The sequence below is a fragment of the Lynx canadensis genome, chromosome A1 (genome assembly GCF_007474595.2).
Source record: "Lynx canadensis isolate LIC74 chromosome A1, mLynCan4.pri.v2, whole genome shotgun sequence".
NCBI classification, from domain to species: Eukaryota; Metazoa; Chordata; class Mammalia; order Carnivora; family Felidae; genus Lynx; species Lynx canadensis.
In genome coordinates, this window is record NC_044303.2 from 80,028,419 (window position 1) to 80,048,755 (window position 20,337).

General features: G+C 54.0%; 1 protein-coding gene across 1 annotated transcript in view; it reads right to left on the reverse strand.

The window, feature by feature from the left end:
- The window catches only part of COL4A1 (collagen type IV alpha 1 chain), a 155,848-nt gene that overhangs the window by 25,242 nt on the left and 110,269 nt on the right, over positions 1-20,337 (reverse strand). Inside the window, exons 21-33 of the mRNA XM_030314060.1 lie at positions 19,914-20,078; positions 16,334-16,429; positions 14,241-14,324; positions 13,391-13,461; positions 9,685-9,876; positions 8,945-9,113; positions 6,203-6,295; positions 6,010-6,114; positions 3,595-3,692; positions 1,863-2,013; positions 1,536-1,649; positions 661-828; positions 486-575 (exon numbers count right to left, since the gene is read on the reverse strand). Of these exons, the coding sequence (XP_030169920.1) occupies positions 486-575; positions 661-828; positions 1,536-1,649; positions 1,863-2,013; positions 3,595-3,692; positions 6,010-6,114; positions 6,203-6,295; positions 8,945-9,113; positions 9,685-9,876; positions 13,391-13,461; positions 14,241-14,324; positions 16,334-16,429; positions 19,914-20,078 (1,596 nt within the window). The remainder of the gene's footprint in view (positions 1-485; positions 576-660; positions 829-1,535; positions 1,650-1,862; positions 2,014-3,594; positions 3,693-6,009; positions 6,115-6,202; positions 6,296-8,944; positions 9,114-9,684; positions 9,877-13,390; positions 13,462-14,240; positions 14,325-16,333; positions 16,430-19,913; positions 20,079-20,337) is intronic.

Sequence of the window (20,337 nt, forward strand, 5' to 3'; positions counted from 1 at the left end):
AAGAAAATGGGGAGTTTTCTTACTCTACTAAACAAAAGACTCTTTTTATGTCTCACAAAGTCCATTTCTTTAGAAACATATTTTGGGGCCAATTTCAAATAACCAGGTAAGAAATAAAAATTAAGGCCTGTATATTTGCCCCTGTTGCTAATGTGATTCTACGGACTCCGTGCCAGTGACCTTGCATGACGGGAGATCCCACTGGCTCTAAAAAGAGCAAACACCTCAACTGTGCAGGTGAAGGAGCATCTGGAAACCAGTCTTCTCTCTGATTGGGGCAGAGCACAGCCCCTGCCCCCACAGGCATGGGCATGGGCACAGGCACCGTGAGCTCCTACTGGAAGAGGGGTCTCCCCGACCCTTGCTTCACCCTCTTCTTTCCTCTGCCTCTTGGTATGAAATAGCACCTTCAACCCTTCCAGAGTTCCCAACAGACACAGAGACACAGACACAAGACAGGCTCTTCTGGAGTGACCAGCCCCTACCTTTTTCTCCGGGCAATCCTGGCACTCCCGCCGGGCCTGGCGAGCCGGGCTGCCCCGGGGTCCCCATGACACCCATCTCTCCCTTGGGACCTGCGGCAGACGAGGGGCTGTGAATGCAGACTGCAGACGCAGGGAGTCGGGGACAGACAGGGGCAGGCGTTTACAAGCTGCTTACCTGGAATGCCAGGAAGGCCAGGCGTGCCCTGCTGTCCGGGAAGACCGGGGAGCCCAGACTGCCCTGTCAGGCCGGGCAGCCCTGGGGACCCTTTGTCTCCTTTGGGGCCCGGCATGTCGAGGCCTGGAAATCCGGGGAAGCCCTTCTCTCCCTTCAGTCCAGGAGGGCCTACAGCAGGTGGAGAGCAGGAGCGGTGAGCAGGGGGCTCCGCGGTGCGCCCTTCTGTGTCCCGCCATCCCTTTCTGCAGGCGGCACGTGAGTGTGCGGTCCACCCTAGGGGGCTGGGAAACTCCCACCGTCTCGGGCAGCCGTGCCGGGAGCCACGGGGAGCCACGGGGGAGCCACGGGGGAGCCGCGGGGGAGCCATACGAGCACTGTCCCAGACCGAGCCCTCCCTCCTGCCAAGCCCCCTCCCCCTCCCCGGGCCCTCCCCAGTGTCCACACCCAAAACCAGCTGCTTTTCAGCTGTGTTCCTGGCTACACTCGTGGGCCCCCAGCACCCTCTCCCTTCTGGGACTAGTTACTGAAGACCAGGGCGGCTCCAGGACCAGTTAGTATACGTTACCCACAACTACCAACCCCCCACAGAAAGGTAAGGTGGAGACACCAGTCATTCTGAATTAAAGGAAAATGTCACTGAATACACACGAAGTGGGGCTGGGTGGGGGGGTGCTCTCTGGCACATAAACCAAGCTCAGGGAGAGGAAAAGAAAGATACCCACAAACTCTGGTTAAGGGGGCAATCAGACCAGTCTCCCCAGAACAGAATCCCCCTCCCCCCTTTATTCACTATGGGGCTCTAGTCCCCACTTCACTCAGGCTCCCGAGCCGGCCCCTTCCCCTTGGGGAGCGGGATGTGGGGAAGGGATAATCACCTAAGGACCCTGGTGGTCCCTGTCCTCCAGGGGGGCCCATCGCTCCAGGTGGGCCTATCCCGGGAACTCCAGGGGCTCCCTTGGGACCTTGTAATCCAGGTGGTCCTGGGTCACCTGGATGGGAAGAAATTGTAAATGAATGGCACACAGACCATACGACCCACCCCCACAATCAGCCACAACAACACAGGACCGTAAGCTCTAACCGTCTGCGATTTTCATCATTCTTTCAACAAACGCAGAGAACCTAACAGGTGCTCCGTGGACACCAAACCAACAGGCCCAGCCTCCATCCACCACAGTCCACATTTGTCTGGAAGAAGTTACCTCTGATTCCCTGGAGGCCTGGGGGGCCGATAACACCATGCTCTCCCGGAACGCCCGGTCCCCCGATGTTTCCCTTCTCCCCAGGTGTGCCAGGGATGCCGGGAAGACCAGGCAACCCTTTGAGTCCAGGCAGACCGATGCCAGGCTCTCCCTGGAAATTCCCGAAACACAGAGAAGCCCATTCAGCAGGAGAGGCCGGGATTCCATCCGGCCAACGGCATAAGTGCAGACAGTCGGTAAGAAGCTGTCCAACCTCCAGCCTACAAAGCCTTCACGCACCCGTCCCCCTTCCGATTTCAATACAAATCAGAGGTGGTTTGTTTTTATTACTGTTGTTTTATGAAGGAAGAAAATCAAGGCTCCCCACGGCTGAATGCCTTCCAGGTCACAGAGGGAGGATTCCCACCCGGGTCCCCGGCCCTCCGCTCGCTTTGTGTCTGTGAGGAGTGGAGTCCAAGTGATGGACAAAATGGCCAATGTGCTTTGTGAGCAGCTAATAGACAGCTTCCTACGAGGTGGCAACGTTCCAGGATGGGACCAGGACACCATTTATTGAGATTTTTGTCTCAGCGAAGGCTTTCAACTCAAATTAAACACGGAAAGGATGTCATGAATCTAAGGGCTTTGATAAATGCAGATGATTGACGATGAAGGAAGTACTCTGAACGCCTGAGGAACACTACGTCACCGGGCCCCCCTGTTGTCCACTGTGGCCACAACCTCCAGAGGAAGTGGCCACTGGAGGTTCTTCCACGCATCCCAGCAGCAAATTCACAAAACAGGAGGAAGTGAATCCAAGGGACTTTTGAAAAAGCACAATACTTTAAATCATGAGCCAAATCCTTATCCCAATTCCATTTGCATTTACTAACTCATGAGCCTCACGTGTGCGAAGCGACCCGCATGGCACCACCACGGACTAGTGTTTCACGAGTGCATCTAGTGCAGTTTATGAGGGGAAGCCGCATCAGCCACACAGATGGAGAGATCAGGTGTGTTTGAAGAGAGCGCTCCCCTGGGGTCACTGAGACACAGCTGCCTCCGTCGCCCGGTCCCCCACGGCCTCTGCCTGCCTGTGCACCCCTACCCAATCCCCACGGCCTCTGCCCACCCTCCTAACAAAAAAGGAACAGGCCAGGCCAGCTCTTTTGTTGGCAAGGTGAAATTGGTCAGCTATGCTCAATGAGCAGAATTTCAAGTATTAGCAAGTGGCAGAGGGATGTCTGAGGCCAGGAGAGTCCTTAAGTCCCTCGAGCCCAGGGGTCCCCAACCCGGGCCATGTTTCCCCCGGTGACATCTGATAATGTTCAGAGAGACAGTTCTGGTTGTCACAACTGGGGGTGGATGTGGGGTGCTCCTTCAGTATCTGTGGGCAGCGGCCAAGGGGGAGGTGGCTAAAGAGCCCACGATGTCCGGGGCAGCCCCCGCCATGAAGAATTACTGGACCAGAATATCAGTAAAGCTAGACCCTCCTGGGTTGCCATCACGCCTTTCAGGACAGTGGCCTTCATGCGGCTTTGTCCTGTCGCTCACAATAAGACCCGCACTGTACGCTGAGATACAGTTCACACTCAGGCAAGAGCACACTCACAGAGCCGAAACGTACGGTTCTCCCCCAAACATCAACCGCCACACACAGTGTGCTTATTTTCTATTCCGCGCGCCACATTTTATGTGTCTGATGAACAGCAAGGACGGGGAAAGAGCAATCCGGGGAACGCTCAGTACCCACCTTTTGGCCGGGCACACCTGGGTTGCCAGGCAAGCCATTAAATCCTGGGCGGCCTGGGCTCCCGGGAGGTCCCATGTCTCCAGGCAGGCCATCGACACCTGTTTTGAAGAGTCAACACTCACTACTGTCATAATGCTGGTCCCCACTTTCTTCACTGCCCTGACACTCGCTCAGACGCCCCTGAACTGGCTGGACTGGCCAATGAGGAGCCCTTCCAAGGAGCTTCTAAGAGGAGCCTGAGGCCACCCCAGCCACGGGGTGGGGCACCAGTCTGCACCAGCCAGAGCGGCTTGGGCGCCATGGACCGCAGGTCCGTGCCTGCCGCCTCTTCCCCACCCTCCCCTCCTCCTTTCCTCGCTAACCTCGGTTTCTCCGCCTGCCCCACCCCCCAAGGGCACAAGCAGCCTAGGGTGGCATCTGGCTTCGCTGTCCCCAGCGCAGCCAAGGTAGGGGCCGCCTTGCGGGAGAGGCCCACCCACACCTCCCAGAGCAGACGCGCGTTTCCGCAGGACTTCTGATTCCGGGACACGGTCCAGTTTGAGCAGCCCCGCTGGGGACCACTGCTTCTCAAGCCACTGGAGGCCACACCACCAGAGGTGCGTGGGGCATCGGAGGCTGTCTGGGTTCCAACCCTAGAGGGTCTGGTGGGCTAAGGGCTATCCCAGGGCTCTACTGTGCACAAAGTCTATCCCGCAGGATGCGGAGGGTCCCGACGCTCGGGGATTTGTAAGTGTGCGGAAGCAGGTGCTGTGGGGCGGTTGTAACCGGGGAGCTGGACACACGGTGCACCTAACTGCCCACCGGCATCCGCATCTCCAAACCACTTCGTGCAAGTGGGCAGAGAGCCTCCGATTGGGAGACCTTACCACTAAATTCTGCCTGTCACGATGGTGAGATGGGGCTCACTGGGAACAGGGTTCATGGACAGGCAGAAGGTCGAGGCACTGTCCGTGTGACCTTGAGGGTGGCTGAGAGCCTCTGGCCTTCAAGCCTGACACAGGTCACTGTGTATGTGTGCGTGTGTGTGTGCATGCGTGTGCAAATGTGAGTACATGTGTGTGCATGTATACGTGTGCGCACGTGTGCATGCGAGTGTGTATACGTGTGGGTAGGCGTGCATGTATGTGCACATGTGAGTGTGCGTGTGTGTGTACATGTGCACATGCATGTGTGCATGTTTGTGTGCGTGTGTATATGTGTGGGCACATGTGCGTGTGTGCGTGCATACACATGCGAGTGTGTGTATACATGTGGGTGGGTGTGCATGTGCACATGTGAGTGTGCATGCATGTGTATACGTATGGGCACGCGTGCGCATGCATGTGTGTACGTGCACATGAGAGAGCGTGTGTTCATGTGTGTGCACATGTCAGTGTGTGTGTACATGTGCACATGTATGTGTGTTTGTGTGTGTGTACGTGCATGCACATGCGAGTGTGTGTGTATACGTGTGGGTGTGTGTGCATGTGTGCATATGCGTGTGTATGTGTGGGCACGTGTGTGCATGCATGTGTGTACATGCACATGAGAGAGTGTGTGTTCGTGTGTGCATGAGTGTGTGCGTGCATATATACATGTGGGCACGCGTGCGCATGTATGTGTGTGCACATGTGCGTGTGTGTGTGTGTGTGACGCAGCTCCCAGACGAGTGTGAAGGCCTGTAACCCTGACAGTGGGTGTGATGCACGCAGAGCCTCTGGACAAGAAGCTGGGGGCCTGGAGAGCTCTTTCCATGAGGTTCTGCACACATGGCCAGTAAAACAGGGGACAGGATGCCAGCCCAAATGGGAAAGAGGTGCCCCTCGCTGCTCACAGCGCCTGCTCAGTCCGCACCAAGGTGTATGATGGCAGGTGCCCCCACCAGGGCCTGCCTGCAGGGTTGACACACCCAGGACTTTGTCCTTCTCACCGCCTCACAGATTTCAGAAAGAAATGCTGCTTCTGAAATGCCAGCCCCGTGGGGATCCAGGCTCCGTGCTGTGGGGGCCTCCTCCCATTCCCCAGCACCCTTCCCGGAGACCCAAACCCAGCCCGGCACAGTGCCGTTGCTCTGTGTACCTCTTGCACTGATGAGGAAAGCGCCCCCAACACCCCAAAGAGCTTCTGTCAGCTCCCCAGGCATCGGCTGGGCCCCTAAGGTCCCAGCCCCTCCTGACCAACACCCACGGTGTGGAGGCACCACGTCACCCAGTGCCCTGGTGGGTGGATTCACCGCCCTCCAGACTTTCACAATCTTCCCTTAATGGCACATCGCTACCTCAAGTAGTGTGTTTGTATCCCTCACCTCTTTCTCTCCTAAAATTTACGTGCAAACCAACGGAAAGACCACAGCCCTCGGTGCCGACAGCTGGGCCTGTGTGGGCCATGAGTAGAGCTATGGGCCCACTCCGGGTGGGGCTTGTCCTCCGGGTTTACCTTTGGGGCCAGGAGGCCCTGGAAATCCGATTCCGGGCTGGCCAACAGCACCCTTCTCTCCCGGGAGGCCTGGCCTTCCTGGCGTTCCAGGAAAACCTCGGTCACCTGTTGTGAGCAAAACCAACCATCAGGGTGAGAAAAACGTGTCAATGTCCCAACTGTATCTCCAGACAAACTAGGACACTAAATGTACCTTGGGGTCCTTGGAAACCCGGGGACCCCGGAAGCCCTTGTGCTCCGGGGGGACCAGGGAGGGGTACAACTTGTCCAGCTTCACCCTTGGGACCTGAGGAAAGAGCACAGACACTGAGTGAGAGCCACCATCCTGTCTTGAGTGAGGACTCTGGGTGACAGCCTGCATCCTGTCTCGAGCAAGGACAGTGAGAGCCCGCATCCCATCCTGAGCGAGGACAGTGACAGCCCGCATCCCGTCCTGAGCAAGGACAGTGACAGTCTACATCCTGTCCTGAGTGAGGACAGTGAGAGCCCGCATCCTGTCCTGAGCACACTTTGTACCTACAGAGAAGCCCCATGTGGATCCCTCCACTTCCTCTCTCTACTTTTCTAGAATCTTTCACAGCAAGCTCTTCCTGTTTTCCCCAAAATTTACATCCAGAAGAACCTAGATACCTGACACATGAATTCTCTAAGAGTCCAAAGTAAGGGTCACAAAACTAGAAAACGAGGTGAGATGACCATGGGTAATTTGTTAATTAGCCTGACTCAAAGCCAAAACACTTCACTGTTCAATTTATCAGACAAAACCAATTCTAAGCTGCTTTGAAGCCGACCTCAGTTCTGCTCGTCTAGTGGTAAACGACCTCCAGGACATGCTAACTGGGCGATCCGGCATGATCTGGAACACTGCAGCCAGGCAGCTGTGAGCTGTGTGAATGGTACAGGCACTGGTGCCTCAGAGATCCACTGGGGGTCAGGGCTCAGCTGCTCGGAAAGCACCACGGGGTCACCTCCAAGGACACCGCATAGACTCCTCACACGCCCTATCGGAATTTAAGACATACAGGGCCTCCCAGGCACAGCCACCACATTCTTTAGCTAAAGGCTCTGGGAAATGCCAGCCGACTGACTCCAACACATATCTGCCATCAGTCCCACCCTGGGAATAAGCCTTTAATGTCACCAGAGTAAACAGGGCTCTGGCAGATCAAAGAAGTCTGGGTTTCAACCCCAAAGCTGACCGGGTCTGGATGGAACCCTGCAGAATGTGGACAGCTGACCAACAGCGCCATCAACACCTCCTTCAGGAACCTTCCTTCCCTCACTGCCGGGACGCGTCTGTGGCTGCCCCAGATGGTTTCTCTGATGCTAGTTTCTGGCCACGAAGAGTCTGATTCCCTTTTACAACTCTGCAAGTTTCCAGATCCCGCAAGCTCAAAGAGCACTTGAGATGCTGACCGCGGAGTCAGGGGCTATGGCTATGGGGAAACGGATCAGACGTCCCTTTACCACGATTGGGGGGTCTTCCCAGGTCAAGATCTCTCTGCCCCCAAAGGAGTCACAAAAGAAACATTTCTGGGATGCTTGCTACACAAAGAACAACTATCAAGGGAACCGTAACCCGCTGCTAGGTACCCCACCACCACACAAGAATGACGGTAAGATACACGTTAGGCCACTTGCACTTCCAGCAAAGACAGGCTGACATTTCCATGCTGGAGACCTTGTGCATCTTAACGCTATGACTTTAGGAAGTAATAGCTCCCGATGGGATAGGAACTGAGAGAACCTGGGCCAGATATATGGCTTGTGACAGAATCGGCAGATTGGTGAGTGCGAGGGCCACACGGTCACCCGCCCGTGTCAGTGGCTTCACTTTGTGTGTCTCAGCTGCCTGCAGTCAACCGGGGCCCGGGACCAGATGACGCAGCACAGAAGGTCTGCGCACACGCCTGCATCACTCACCCCTCGCCACGGGCATTTTGTCCTGTCCCGTCGTCACAAGATGAGGGGTTGAGTACAGGACAAGGAGGTACATTGAGGAAGAAACACATTCACACAATGTTTAGAACACTGTATGTTTCTAACTGTTCTATTTCACTATGAGGTACCATTGGTGATCTCTTACTGGGCCTGGGTTACAGGTGAAACTGGGCCACACGTCTGTGTGTACAGGAGAAACACAGCATACGTGGGGTTTCAGGCGTCCACAGGGGTCCTGGGGAGGGGGCGCCCGTTGTGAAATCTCTCCTGCCTAGTTCTTGTTTTGGTCCATTCGACTATCCAGTAACTACGTTGTTCAAGGTTGACTAGTCACACAATTTGAACCATCTGAAGTCCTTTTGTTCATCTTTACAACTTTCGTGATGTTTCTTAGTCACACCCTCCTCCTTCTCTCCCCTGTGCCCAAGCCGTCCCTGGCCTCTCCTCTTCTTAGTCCAGGATTTTCTAGGGAATGACGGGAGTGTGCCGCCTCTACGCTCAATCACGTTCTACTAGGCACTCCCGGGAGGCCGGGGTGTGCAAGTCCTGAGCCACCCCTTCTCCCTGGGAACACATGGGGCGTGAAGATGGGGGGAGAACGCCCGTGGGAAACCCTCACGTCGGCCTCACTCCGTGCATGCTGCCAAACCCCGGACACCGAGCTCCAGGAGGGCAGGGTCACGCCTGTCCGTCTACCACACTCTCTCCGCTCAGCGCAGCGCTCACACGGAAAATACGTAGGGAAGCAGGCTCACGTTGACATCACGTCCACACAAAAGGCCAACTTCAACTGGAAGGCACCATGTACTTATTGTAGGAAAAATCACCTGCGAAGTCAAATTCCTTACAGCCAGATTCTGCACGTCACCCAGCCTGGCCCATCTTCTACGTGACGGTACGGCCACGTGACGGAAGGGCCCGGGCTACATCCACCTCCTGGAAGAACCGACACCCGAATCCCGAGCCCCATGCTCTGTGCGACCTCGGGCCTCACCTGGCTGGCCTGGGGGTCCAGGGTTCCCTGGAAAACCCACTTGTCCTTTGTCACCAACGGGGCCGATGGGGCCAAACCCTGGAGGCCCAGGAGGGCCGATGTCGCCACGACTGCCAGGGAATCCAACTCCTCCGGGGGGGCCACGTTCTCCTTTCAACCCTACTGAACCCTGACCGGCAGAGAGAAAAAGACACGCTATCAGCAGACATCCCGATACACGTTCATGTCACATTTTCCACCGTCTTTGGTAAATAAGTACCAGGGGTTAGCTGGCTCCTGCTATTTATTTACTCCCACCCTCCGACAAGGGTCATCTGGCAGTTAATAAATGACCCTGGCTTTCTTGTCCAGGCTGGGCACTCGCCCTCCCACCCCACGCAAGGATACATTTCAAAGACTGAAGTATTTGTATCTGGAACTGACCTTTCAAGGATGTCTCGCACCCCGCTAACTTGAAATGCCACCTCCCACCTGACACCCGGAATCCGACACACAGATGTCTCTCTGGTGGCCCGAAACACGTCAGGAGACGCCTATGCATGGTCACCCCTCCGCCCCAGCCAACAGCATCAACACCGACGTTCACACCCGTCAGTTTCTGCATGAGCCGCTGAATTAGTTCATGGGTAACAACGACCCATCCAAATAAAAATACGTAGACGCGATTCAAATAACTCATTCCTGTGTTCTCTGCAGACCTGCTTCTAACGTGCGTTTCCCAAGGCTGGAGATGAACATACCGGAGAGCCTTTGGGGCCGGGCAGACCCGGGTGGCCGTCTCTCCCTGGAGTGCCTGCTCTGCCCGGCATCCCGGGCTGGCCTGGGAAGCCCGGGTCCCCTTTGTCTCCTTTGAGCCGTGCGTCGAAGTAAATCTCGCCAGGCTCTCCCTTGGCTCCGGGCTGGCCCATCAGCCCTGGCACACCTTGCGGTCCCTGCAAGCACAAAGCAAAGGTGTCTGTCCACAGAGTGACCCAGCACGAGCAGGGTTCAGTCCACAGTGATATCAAGAAGCCACCTCCCCGAAAAATGGTCACCTATTTCAGCTCCTTCATTCCGCAGCAGCCAACAGCTCTGTGACAAAGCCCTGATCTGACCTCGCTTCTTGTGCTCCTCTTGAAAACACCTGGCAAAAACTCTGTACTAAGTATCCCGCACAGAGACTAGGTTAGGGCGGGGGAGGGGGGAGTGGTGCCCACGTTGTAGGGCAGGCCCCAGATAACCTGCCTGTGCTTACAACTGTTGACGTTCACACGAACATTCTAGCGACTGTCGGAAGCTGCTGAGTGTGGGGCGTCCTAGGCCCAGGAACTGGAGGAGGGCTTCTGGGTGCAGACAGGACAGACAACAAGGAGAGCAAAGTCTGGGTGTGAGCACGGGCCAGTTCCATCACTGTCATTGTGAGCAGTCAGCAGAACAGAAGGGACTTTCCCAAGAGACACAGCCTAGCACATTCCCCAGTTCCTGGAAAGTTAAATCAAGGAACGCCCACACCCACAGATGGTCTTTCCTCTGGCCGCTCTGAGAACCGGGGCTCACAAGGTTTCAAATCATCATCTCAAGTGTTTGTTCCCTCAGGCCTGAGAAAGAAAGCCCTTCAGCCTCCCGAGTTGGCGGAATTTAGACTCTGGGGACAATTCATTTCACTTGAATTCCTTCTCACCACTCCCTCGGAAATGGCTCTTGGATGTACGCAAATCACACGCACACAGAAAGAAAGGAAGGGGCCGGGACCTAAATTCCTGCAATCTCTAGGTTTTAAAGCGGGTACCATCGATCGTGCGCCCACCATGGGTCACGGCCCTCGGCACGTCACTCCCGACTCTTCACCCAACTGCGCAGGGCAGAGACTGAAAGCACATAGCAGGTGAGGGACGAACACGCAGAGCACTTTGGCAGGGGGGTGTGGAAAACTCATCATTTAGTTAAAAGGGGTTGTGGTATTTTGGAGCACTTTCCCCCCAGGGAACATTAGCTCCTGTGGATCCTTAAGTCCCAGCTACACCGAGACTCCTCTGTGGAGCCCTTCCGGATGAGTGTCCTGTGTTTCCATGGTACAGAGCTCGGTCCTCATTACAGAAACTGCTCTGCTTTGTTAAGAACGCGCGTCTGCACACCTTTCTCTCCCATACGTCTTTCAGGGCATGGAGGGCAGGCGTAAGGCTAACTTCGTGTCCTGAATGTCTGCAGCTAGGGGGGGATTGGAGGAAGGGGGAGATGACCTAGCGATATTCACCAGTAAAAAATGAACACCAGTGTAAGAAATCACCACCGGTGTAGATTTTTCTCAACCTGGAAAGATCAGTGTTCCTTTACGGTGAAGATTCACAGCCTAGGAATACAGTTTTCTGTAAGCACAGGGCGAGGAAATATAATTCTTTATCTTCATAATGGTGACCTCGCCAGCTATCCTTCAAGGAAGAAATCTTGATTCTTTTTTGAAAGGTGACATTTTGATCTGAGGACACCTCATGTGGTTTCCCTGCCCCGGAACATCTCAATCCTAGGCGATTCAAAGGTCTTTGGATCCACATCTCTTGAGAGAAGTGACAAGGAATCAAACACTGCCTTGAAAACTTGGCGTTGGCTCCGTAAATTAGAGAAGATCCAGCGGCTACACAGGCTGCTTCTAAAGAGCACAACTCCTTTCAAGAGACCGTCCCGATGACCGCGAAAGCCGCTCAGGTCCCCATCAGGAGCCAGCCTCTCCCTCGGTCCCCAAATCAAACACTCGGCTTGCAAAAGGACATGTCACAGAAATGCTACCTAAATCAAATAGGAAGCCAGAGCATTTCATCTCTTGTCATTATCACCTGCTTGCCGGGATGCTCTGCTGGTTCCTGGGCACCTCCACCAGCCCCCAGACACATTTGAAATAAGAGGACCCCATCTGTGAGCCAGGTAAGCCATGGAGTCACGGGACGGCTTCAAATCAAAGGAAAATTACTACCTTCTCGATTAAACTGTTTACCCATAAAACAATTTTTAGAAACCTCTGGCATCTGCAGAAAGAAAGGAGCTCGGAGTTCCCAATGGGGAAGGCGTGGGGATTAGAAGTTCCGTCGTACATTCTCTTTATTTTCTTCTTCATGAGGACTTGTCCTCAACTGTCCTTCTCCCTTCTTCCTCTTGTCCCGTTTTTGTTAGATTGGGGGCTGGGGGGCTGGTGTCTGCATGGGGTTTCAGGCAGTGTCAAGGCAGGAAGTTTCCAGGAAGGCCAAGTAGATAAGGACCGTGTCCAGAGGTTAAAAGCATCCTCTTCTGCTTCTTCAAAGCTCTTCTGTCTTTGATCCCCACCAGAGCCATGGCTTCCCAGTTATGGGAACTTCTAATTTACTTAGAAATATTTTAAACAGTTGCGACTTCTAACTCAGCTCCCCAGGCACCAGGGACGTTCTGGAAGCAGAATCCCAAGATCTAACTTCAAAAGGAGAAAAGGCATCGCTCAATCCCAGCTGCTTCACGGCTATGTCAACGCCCACTTCTGTCCTGACCTGCTATCATAAAAGCTGCCGGCGACATCCTTAAAGATTGCAAAGTTAAAGAGCTACCTCAAAGAAGGATAACGCTGAAGATTTGACTTTGACAGAAGAAGAAAGAGAGGAAAAATGGAAAAAAAGTCATGAAAGGAAGTGGAGAAACTCATTAATGCTTGCAAAGCTTAGAGGAACAAAGAAAATACGAGAACGAGGCCTTCAGGTTTAAACGCTTTAGAGACAGAGTGGACCATGTGCACCAAAAGCGCCCTTCAGTGTCTGAGATGATGACCGCTCCCTTCAATGGCTTCTTTTTAAACAAATGAGAAAAGTTTAGGAGCTGATTTTCATTTAACTGAAAGATTGCACATCGATGTGAGAGAGGCATCTCATTTTCAGATGCAGGAAAGCACCCCCACAGTAGATACAGGTGACAGGAATTTTCCGAACAACACCTCTGGGAGACAAAGAATGAAAATGTTCCAAACTCCTCGAAGGAAACAGGCCAGTGCTCGTCTCTCCACGGAAACTGCCCATGCTGAACTTACGGCGCGTTTTTAAGTTACTGCTGTGACGGGCAATGCTCACGCAGAAGGTCGGTGGCCGACCTCAGGAGCGCGGCTGCTTGGAGGGGCCCCTGCGGTACCCCGGGTCTCGAGAGTCCCCAGAGACCCTGTGGGGAGGTGACACACAGCAGCCGCTGCCCCTGGACACAGGGACATGGCAACTGAATTCTGGCCAGGTGAGGAGAGAGGCGGTTGAGATGTGGATTCTGGCCTGAACAGTCCTGCTCACCCTCGGGTGGACATATGGAGTGATTCTAGACTGTTCTAGACTGTTCTAGACAGCCACACTGGGCCAGCACCCCAATAACACTGCAGAAACCATGCTCACAAATGCAGCAGCATACACCTTTGTTAGCTGGCTCGGCAGCTACTTCTACTAAGTACTCCAACCAGACGGCTTTACTTACAGGCAGTCCTTCCAGGCCATCTCTGCCGGGTAAGCCTCTGTCGCCCTTGGCCCCTGGCTGTCCCGGGAAACCTTTAGGAAGACAAGGGAGGTAGGACACATCGTGGATGAGACACATCCTAATAACCCCACACCTTTCCTTTTCAAGATTCAAGAGCACAGGGGCGCCTGGTGGGGCTCAGTCAGTTCAGCGTCCAACTTCGGCTCAGGTCGTGATCTCACGGCTCGGGGGTTCGAGCCCCATGTCGGGCTGTGTGCTGACAGCTCGGAGCCTGGAGCCTGCTTCGGATTCTGTGTCTCCCTCTCTGCCCCTCCCCTGCTCATGTTGTTTCTCTCTCAAAAATAAGTAAACATTGACAAAAGTCAAAAAGTAATAAAAAAAGAATCAAGAGCATAGAGGGACCTTCATAGAAGCAGATGGTGTTTGAAGACTCCCAACGCAGTAGTAACGAACATACCCAAGGTGGACTCGGGAAGGGGAAAAGCGACCCCAGATGTGGACAAGAGCCACTGAAGCAGCTGGTGACAAGTGCCCCCACCCACACGCCAGGAACCGTTTTAACCAGAAACCTTCTGTTCATTTCGTTCAAGAGAACTCAATTTGTGGAGCTAAGGGAACTGTATGCTATCGCCCTTTTGTTGGAAGGTCTCTCTGGTGCCAAACTGTAGGTCATCCGGACGACCTTCAACAAAGTAGGCAAATCCTGGAAGTGGGACCAAAAGTTTTCTGTTTTATGCTTTAGTTTTAAATGCAGAGATGTGGTCTCTCATGGCATAAGATTCGTTTCAGTGTGATTTCCAACCCGCAGAAGCAAACTCTGGCCTGGTCCCGCTCACGTCCAGGGTCTCACCTATTTCTCCTGGGGGTCCCTGTGGTCCAGGGGGCCCACGAAGTCCTGCTGTGTCACAGATGAGGCAACTGTCTCCTTTCTGACCTGCAAAAGGAACACAGAGGTCCTCACATGCACGCGAGAATGCAAGTGTCCGCAGCATGGTGGCAGAACAGAAAATGGAGCCACTGTTAATGGCGTCCTACTTCGGTGCAGTGTCCTTGGTCATCCAATACCCACCCCAGACACCTCTGCTGTGCTAACCAGTGGCGTGTGCCCATCCCGGGGCCCGCCCGCCACCCTCCGCACACTTCACAGGCCACTGCCGGGGCGCCGGGACCCTCTGCCCTGCGCGAGGACAGGCGCTGCCTCGCCAAAAGGTGATCTGGAAATGAAGCTTGCTCACAGCCTGGAAAGCTCTGGCTGCTCTAGTTTTGTTTCCGTCTTGAAAACTTCCCATCACCTTTCTCTCTGATGTCGCATTTTTTAGCGAACTCCACACCTGTAACTCCTGGACGTTAAACCTGGTTACAGGCTGATGGGTGACCAATGGGAATGAAAAGCCAGGAAAACGGGAACACATACGTGACCCGATACTGAGGACGGAAAGGGAGAGAGACTGCAGCACAGACAAAAAGGGAGAAAATGCCTCATTTTTTTTTTTTTTTTGAAATTCTAACATCTTAGGTCTTGATTTTCAAACTAAGCCACAAGGCCATATGGTGTCTCAGATAAACCCGTGTCCTAAACCTTAAAATGCCTGGCTTCTAGGGACTCATCAGGGCACGGCGCGAGGAGAAGCCCCTACTACCGGGCAGTGACGGGCTGGCCCACGTGCCCTGGCCTGGCCCGGACTGGCGCACCACAGCCCCGGCACTGCTAAGCCTGCTCCCCTCTGGCAGAACCTGCTGCTGGGAACAGCGATGGGACCAATGCAGACAGCCCGTGTCCCTGCTGTGTGGGCAAGGACAAACAGGAGCCCATCTGTGGGACAGGGACAGCATAAGTCAGCTGGCAGCCAGCTAAGTTCTGGGCCCCACGGGATTCACACATGGTGGTTCTACAGCAAGAGTGTGGAGGTCTCAGGACAAAGAAGCTTCTGACTCTGTGTCGTAAGGAGGAACGTCCCACCTCAGGAAGTACCAACCATCTGGTAACAAGAGACATTCGTTACAAACCAAGTATGCGTTGGTTTTTAATGACACCGAAGGCTTGGTGGCCCTCCGTGATGACTGCTAAGACCACTTCCACCTGTGAGGTTTACGTGGCTGCCCAAATTAGATGTTAGCTGCAACTGTTTTCCACGCAGCATTTGTGCCATTGACTTTGGAAGAGGAAGAAATCTGCAGAGGAAGGCCACCAATGGTGCCCAGTGGGGTTAGCTTTGGGGACAGTCTCCCGGTGGCTCTACTCTCTGGTTATTGAGACACCCATCAAGAGTGGACCGTCCAAGGGGCACGGCACTCTCAGATGGCACCACTGGTGCCGTGAGAATCCACTGTCGGCACGAGTGTGCAGAGAGGCTGTTGTGTGCTGGGTTGGCGTTACGGCAGGCACTGGGAGATGGTGACCTTAACACTGAGAGCCGAGGGCGTGGGCGGCCACCCCAGGCCGGCGGGTTTGCTCACACCAATTTCAGGAACAGGGCTCAGAGGACTAGGGAGTGTTCTGGACACACATCTGTGACTCACTTGAAAGAAAGCCATTCGTTCTCTGAGAATGGATCTTCCAGACTTTGAACCAAAAGACTGAGGTAAGATATCAGTCTTAGGGTTTAATCTGCTGGCCGTTAGAGGGTAGAGCGGTTACGTGTCAGGACCAGGGCTCCCTGTTGCCTCCCAGCTGATAGCGCTCTGTCTGTCTCTCTGGTCTGTTTCTCTCTCTGTCTCTATGTCTCTGTCTCTCTCTCATCTCTCTCTGTCTCTGTCTCTCTCTCTCTCTCATTTCCTGGAAACCCAACAACGGGACATCCCGACAGAGCTATAGGGAGACACATCCTAGGAACAGACTTGGACGGGAGTTCCGAATAGAGCACGCTCACGCTCCCTGTATGCAGAAATATGTCACATCCCCCAGCACAATCATCATTTTTTTTAAACATCGGCATCTCTTACCTTTTTCTCCGACTTCGCCTGTCAGCCCTGGTTGCCCCGGACTTCCGGGGGCACCTCGGTCCCCTGGCGGTCCAGGCTGGCACTCCACAATTCCATCTGGAATGGATTTTCAAAGTTACAGGACCCTTCCCACCAGACGGAAACCAGGTATCGACACCCCCTCTTCACCCCACCCCTACTGCGATACCAAAGTACATCAGGCTATTTGGTTCGTGCCGGAAATTCAGCTTCAGCTTGCCTTAAAGCGATCCTGGAAAGTTAATTTGAACACAGGCCCACACAGCACCCATCCGACCTCTCAACACCGTCACTGCTAAAACATCGATTTTACGATCCTAAAGCACCTCTCAGTTCATCAGCCCTGTCCTGTACCTTCCTTCGTTTTCACCTTGTAAGGTACACACCTGGGTCCTTATTCTACAGATTAAAAAACTAGCCCAGAAAAGCGAGGCCGTACATCTGCGAACTGAAAGCCGAGACTTGAAGAACTTTATTATTTTTTCTTTTCCTCAGCAAATTTACAGCGAAGTCATCACTGTTTCAGAGATGCAGGCTGTCCATGGGGACACGCTTCTAACCAATTCTGAGCACCACGCACGTAAAGAGGCATGAAAACAAACTGCACTCGTGGAAACACCATCTGTCGGGGGTTCTGCTAGAAAAAGCACTGCTTCGTAGCTCAGACACGCGGTGATAGAGTTCACGTCTCCTGGTCCAGTATCTTGGAAGAAGAACGACAGAGACAACAATTCACCCCAGGGCTCCCCTTGGGCGCTCGGGTCCTCACTGCAGACTGGAGCCTGGTGAGCGAGCTGCGTCTGAGCAGGAGGGGAGAGGGTCAGCAGATAGGCCGTGCCCCTCACCTGATGCCCCGTCCCCACACCCTGACTTGGACGAAGCAGCCAGAATCACCTTCCTGCCCCCCAGCCCGGCTCTCTCCAGGGCACAAGGCACCAGACGGGCAACGGTGGGTTTGCTCCAGGACAAGGCAACGGGACAGAGGGCCCGAACCTTCCTGCTTGATGACTTCCTTCAGAGCTCAGAAGAGACCGGTCGTTTCAAGTGTGTGCAAACTCCAGTCCAAGGGAGACAGAGAGAGTTCTTGCTTTGTCTGTGGGTTCGGGGTTTATGTCTTCCCGGGGGGTTCCTGGAGGTACAGCGCCGGCGGTAAGGAGCCCTGAGGTGGCGATCGCTCTGTCCCAGGGTCCGCCCACGGCTGCTGGGCCCTTCCCGCTCTTGAACAAAGTCTTGTCATTTTTATGCTTCCAAGAGCAGCCCCTACACTATCTGACCGTGAGGAGCCAGCACCGCCAGGCTGTGTGAGCACCGGGAAGTGTGAGCTCCCTGATCCTACAACTGCAGGCACATGGACACGGGCAGACATTCAATCATTCACTTCTTTCCTTTTCCAGAACGCATCTCCGGCCAGCCTCATCTGAGGCAGAATCCCTCACACCTGTAAGAAAGCAACTTTACATCCTTGTGAAAATCAATTTAAAACAACTTGAAGATGGGGCGCCTGGGTTGGCTCAGTCCATTAAGCTTCTGACTTTGGCGCAGGTTGTGATCTCGCGGTTCATGGGTTCGAGCCCCACATTGGGCTCTGTGCTGACAGCTTGGAGCCTGGAGCCTGCTTTGGATTCTGTGTCTCCCTCTGTCTCTGCCCCTACCCCGCTCATGCTCCGTCTCTCTCAACTATAAACACTAAAAAAAATTTTTTTTTAATAACCTTAAGTCTAAAGCAAGAACATGGTGGTGATTTCTGAGCGGTTCTAAGACGCAAGTCCAGACCGGACTTCTACTGCTCGGTGGGCACAGGTGAGCACAGGGCGGGGCGGTGCAGAGGCCTCTGCCTTGTGCTGAGGAGCTACTGACAGGCCCCAAGGGGGCAATTCATCTTAAGACGTCGCCTCTTTAACATACACTGCGCAACTGAACAAAAATCTCATTTATAGATGAATCACGTGTGGCTCAGTCGGTGAAGCGCCCAACTTCGGCTCAGGTCATGATCTCACGGTTCGTGGGTTCGAGCCTCATGATGGGCTCAGTGCTGACAGCTCGGAGACTGGAGCTGCTTCGGATTCTGTCTCTCTCTCTCTCTCTCTCTGCCCCTCCCCACTCACGCTCTGTCTCTCTCTCTCAAAAATAAAATAAATGTTAAAAAAAAAACCCAAACTTATGCAGATGAATTACTTAATTAACATAAACAAAATGGGACAACATGGCACGGGGATGGCACATGTCACGCTGCACTCAGCTGACGCATCCTCCTCAACTAACAGCAGTGGGAAGGTCATGTTTTTACATGAAATTTGTTCTTATTTTGGTACTCAAAAAAAAATTACACGTATCAAAAAAAGTTCTCCCAGATTTCCCCACGGTTGCATACCTCCTCCCCTTCAATCTTTGCCTCTCACTCCACTTAAATTAGACCCATGACCCGAAGCACCCTCACCCAGAACTTGGCGGTCCCTTCGCTGCTCGTGTTTAGCCCGCACCTGTCACTCCTGCAGACCACATAATTCACTTGGCTTCCACTCCCCCACGGGATGCACGCCCAGGAGGGCAGGACTGTGACAGTGCCTGGGGTACCTGTTGAGTAAACCCGTGACCCCGAAGGCCCCTTGGCCACTCACAACCCTCTCAGACACATGGAGAGAAAGTGACTCGGGGCTGAACGTCATAGGACTTCACTATCATCTTCATTCTCCACCTTTCCCAGATCTGTGGGACAAAGGGGGGGCATCCCTGCGAAGTCACAGACCCACCCCCGCCCTGGGCACCTTGACAAAGAAAATTCATGCTGATCCTTTCCCAGTAAAGCTTCACACCTGGAATCAACTGTTCCCTCCAGTTCCTATCTGGCCTCCGTATGGAGCCTCGCCCACGAGAACTCCCTTTCTTAAAGACGTGTTTGAATTCTGGCAAATAAGCCACCTGGTACTTGCAGCCATGGCCCCCCCTTGCGTCAGCCCCACAGAAGACCAGGGTCTCCAGTGCTCAAGGCGCACGTGCTGCTTATGAGAATCTCACATGTTCCCGCTGGAGTTAACTCCTCTGAAGTCTTACATTCTGCGTTGGTGTCACTCTGGGGTCCCAGGACCCCGTTTACTGAATCAAGAGTTTAACATCCCGTGCTCAGCTCTGACAGTGAGCTGATGCGGGAAACATCCACACAAAGTACCGTTCGACTTAGAAGTCGTGCGTTCCATCCCCTGCAGACCCCTCTTTGTTCGCGTGTGCGTGTCTTAGTGCTAATCTGTGTCTCTGGATAAACAGGAATGCGTCCCGTTTTCAGCTGCCTTGCCTTTTCATTTTGATGCCCAGAGCCTCAGAACTGGCTGGTATGTTTCTCATTCCTCTGACCAGGGTTACTGTTTTATAGTTCCATCCCGTAGCATGACTAGCATTGCAAAGATGCTAAGTGGGACACAAATCACTCACAAAGCCTGGGACGCCCGGCCTTCTGTATCCCACTAGAACCCTGGAGCGCCGCCCCCCCTCCCCGCAATACCCAGGCAGCTCTGCCCGGCACCCGTCCCACACCAGACACACGCGAACTGTCCTGGAAAGAACTTACTTGTGTGACCCGGCTGTCCAGGGGGCCCAGGAGGCCCGGGGGGACCCGGGAGCCCGTCCCTTCCACTTGGTCCCGGCAAAGACGTGCCTGGAAACCCTTGGTCACCTTTCTGCCCTCTTTCACCAGGAAAGCCAGGAGCACCTGCCAGCTCTGGTACCGGGAAGCCTGAAACCAGAGCAAAATGTCACCATCATCGTGCGAGCTCAGCGTCTGCCACACCAATTTTCCTAACTCCGTTCAGGGTAAAATAAGGTATGCCCATCACCAAGAGGGGAACTGCTCTAGGTAAGTAAAAACGAGCTAAATTTTCAGGCCTCCCACCACATGAAGGTTGCCAGGCAAATGCCTCCTACAAGTTAGCTTTAAGGAAAAGGACTTAGCACACAGACGCAAAAAACCTGTGAGTTTCTCTTGGTGCAAATAG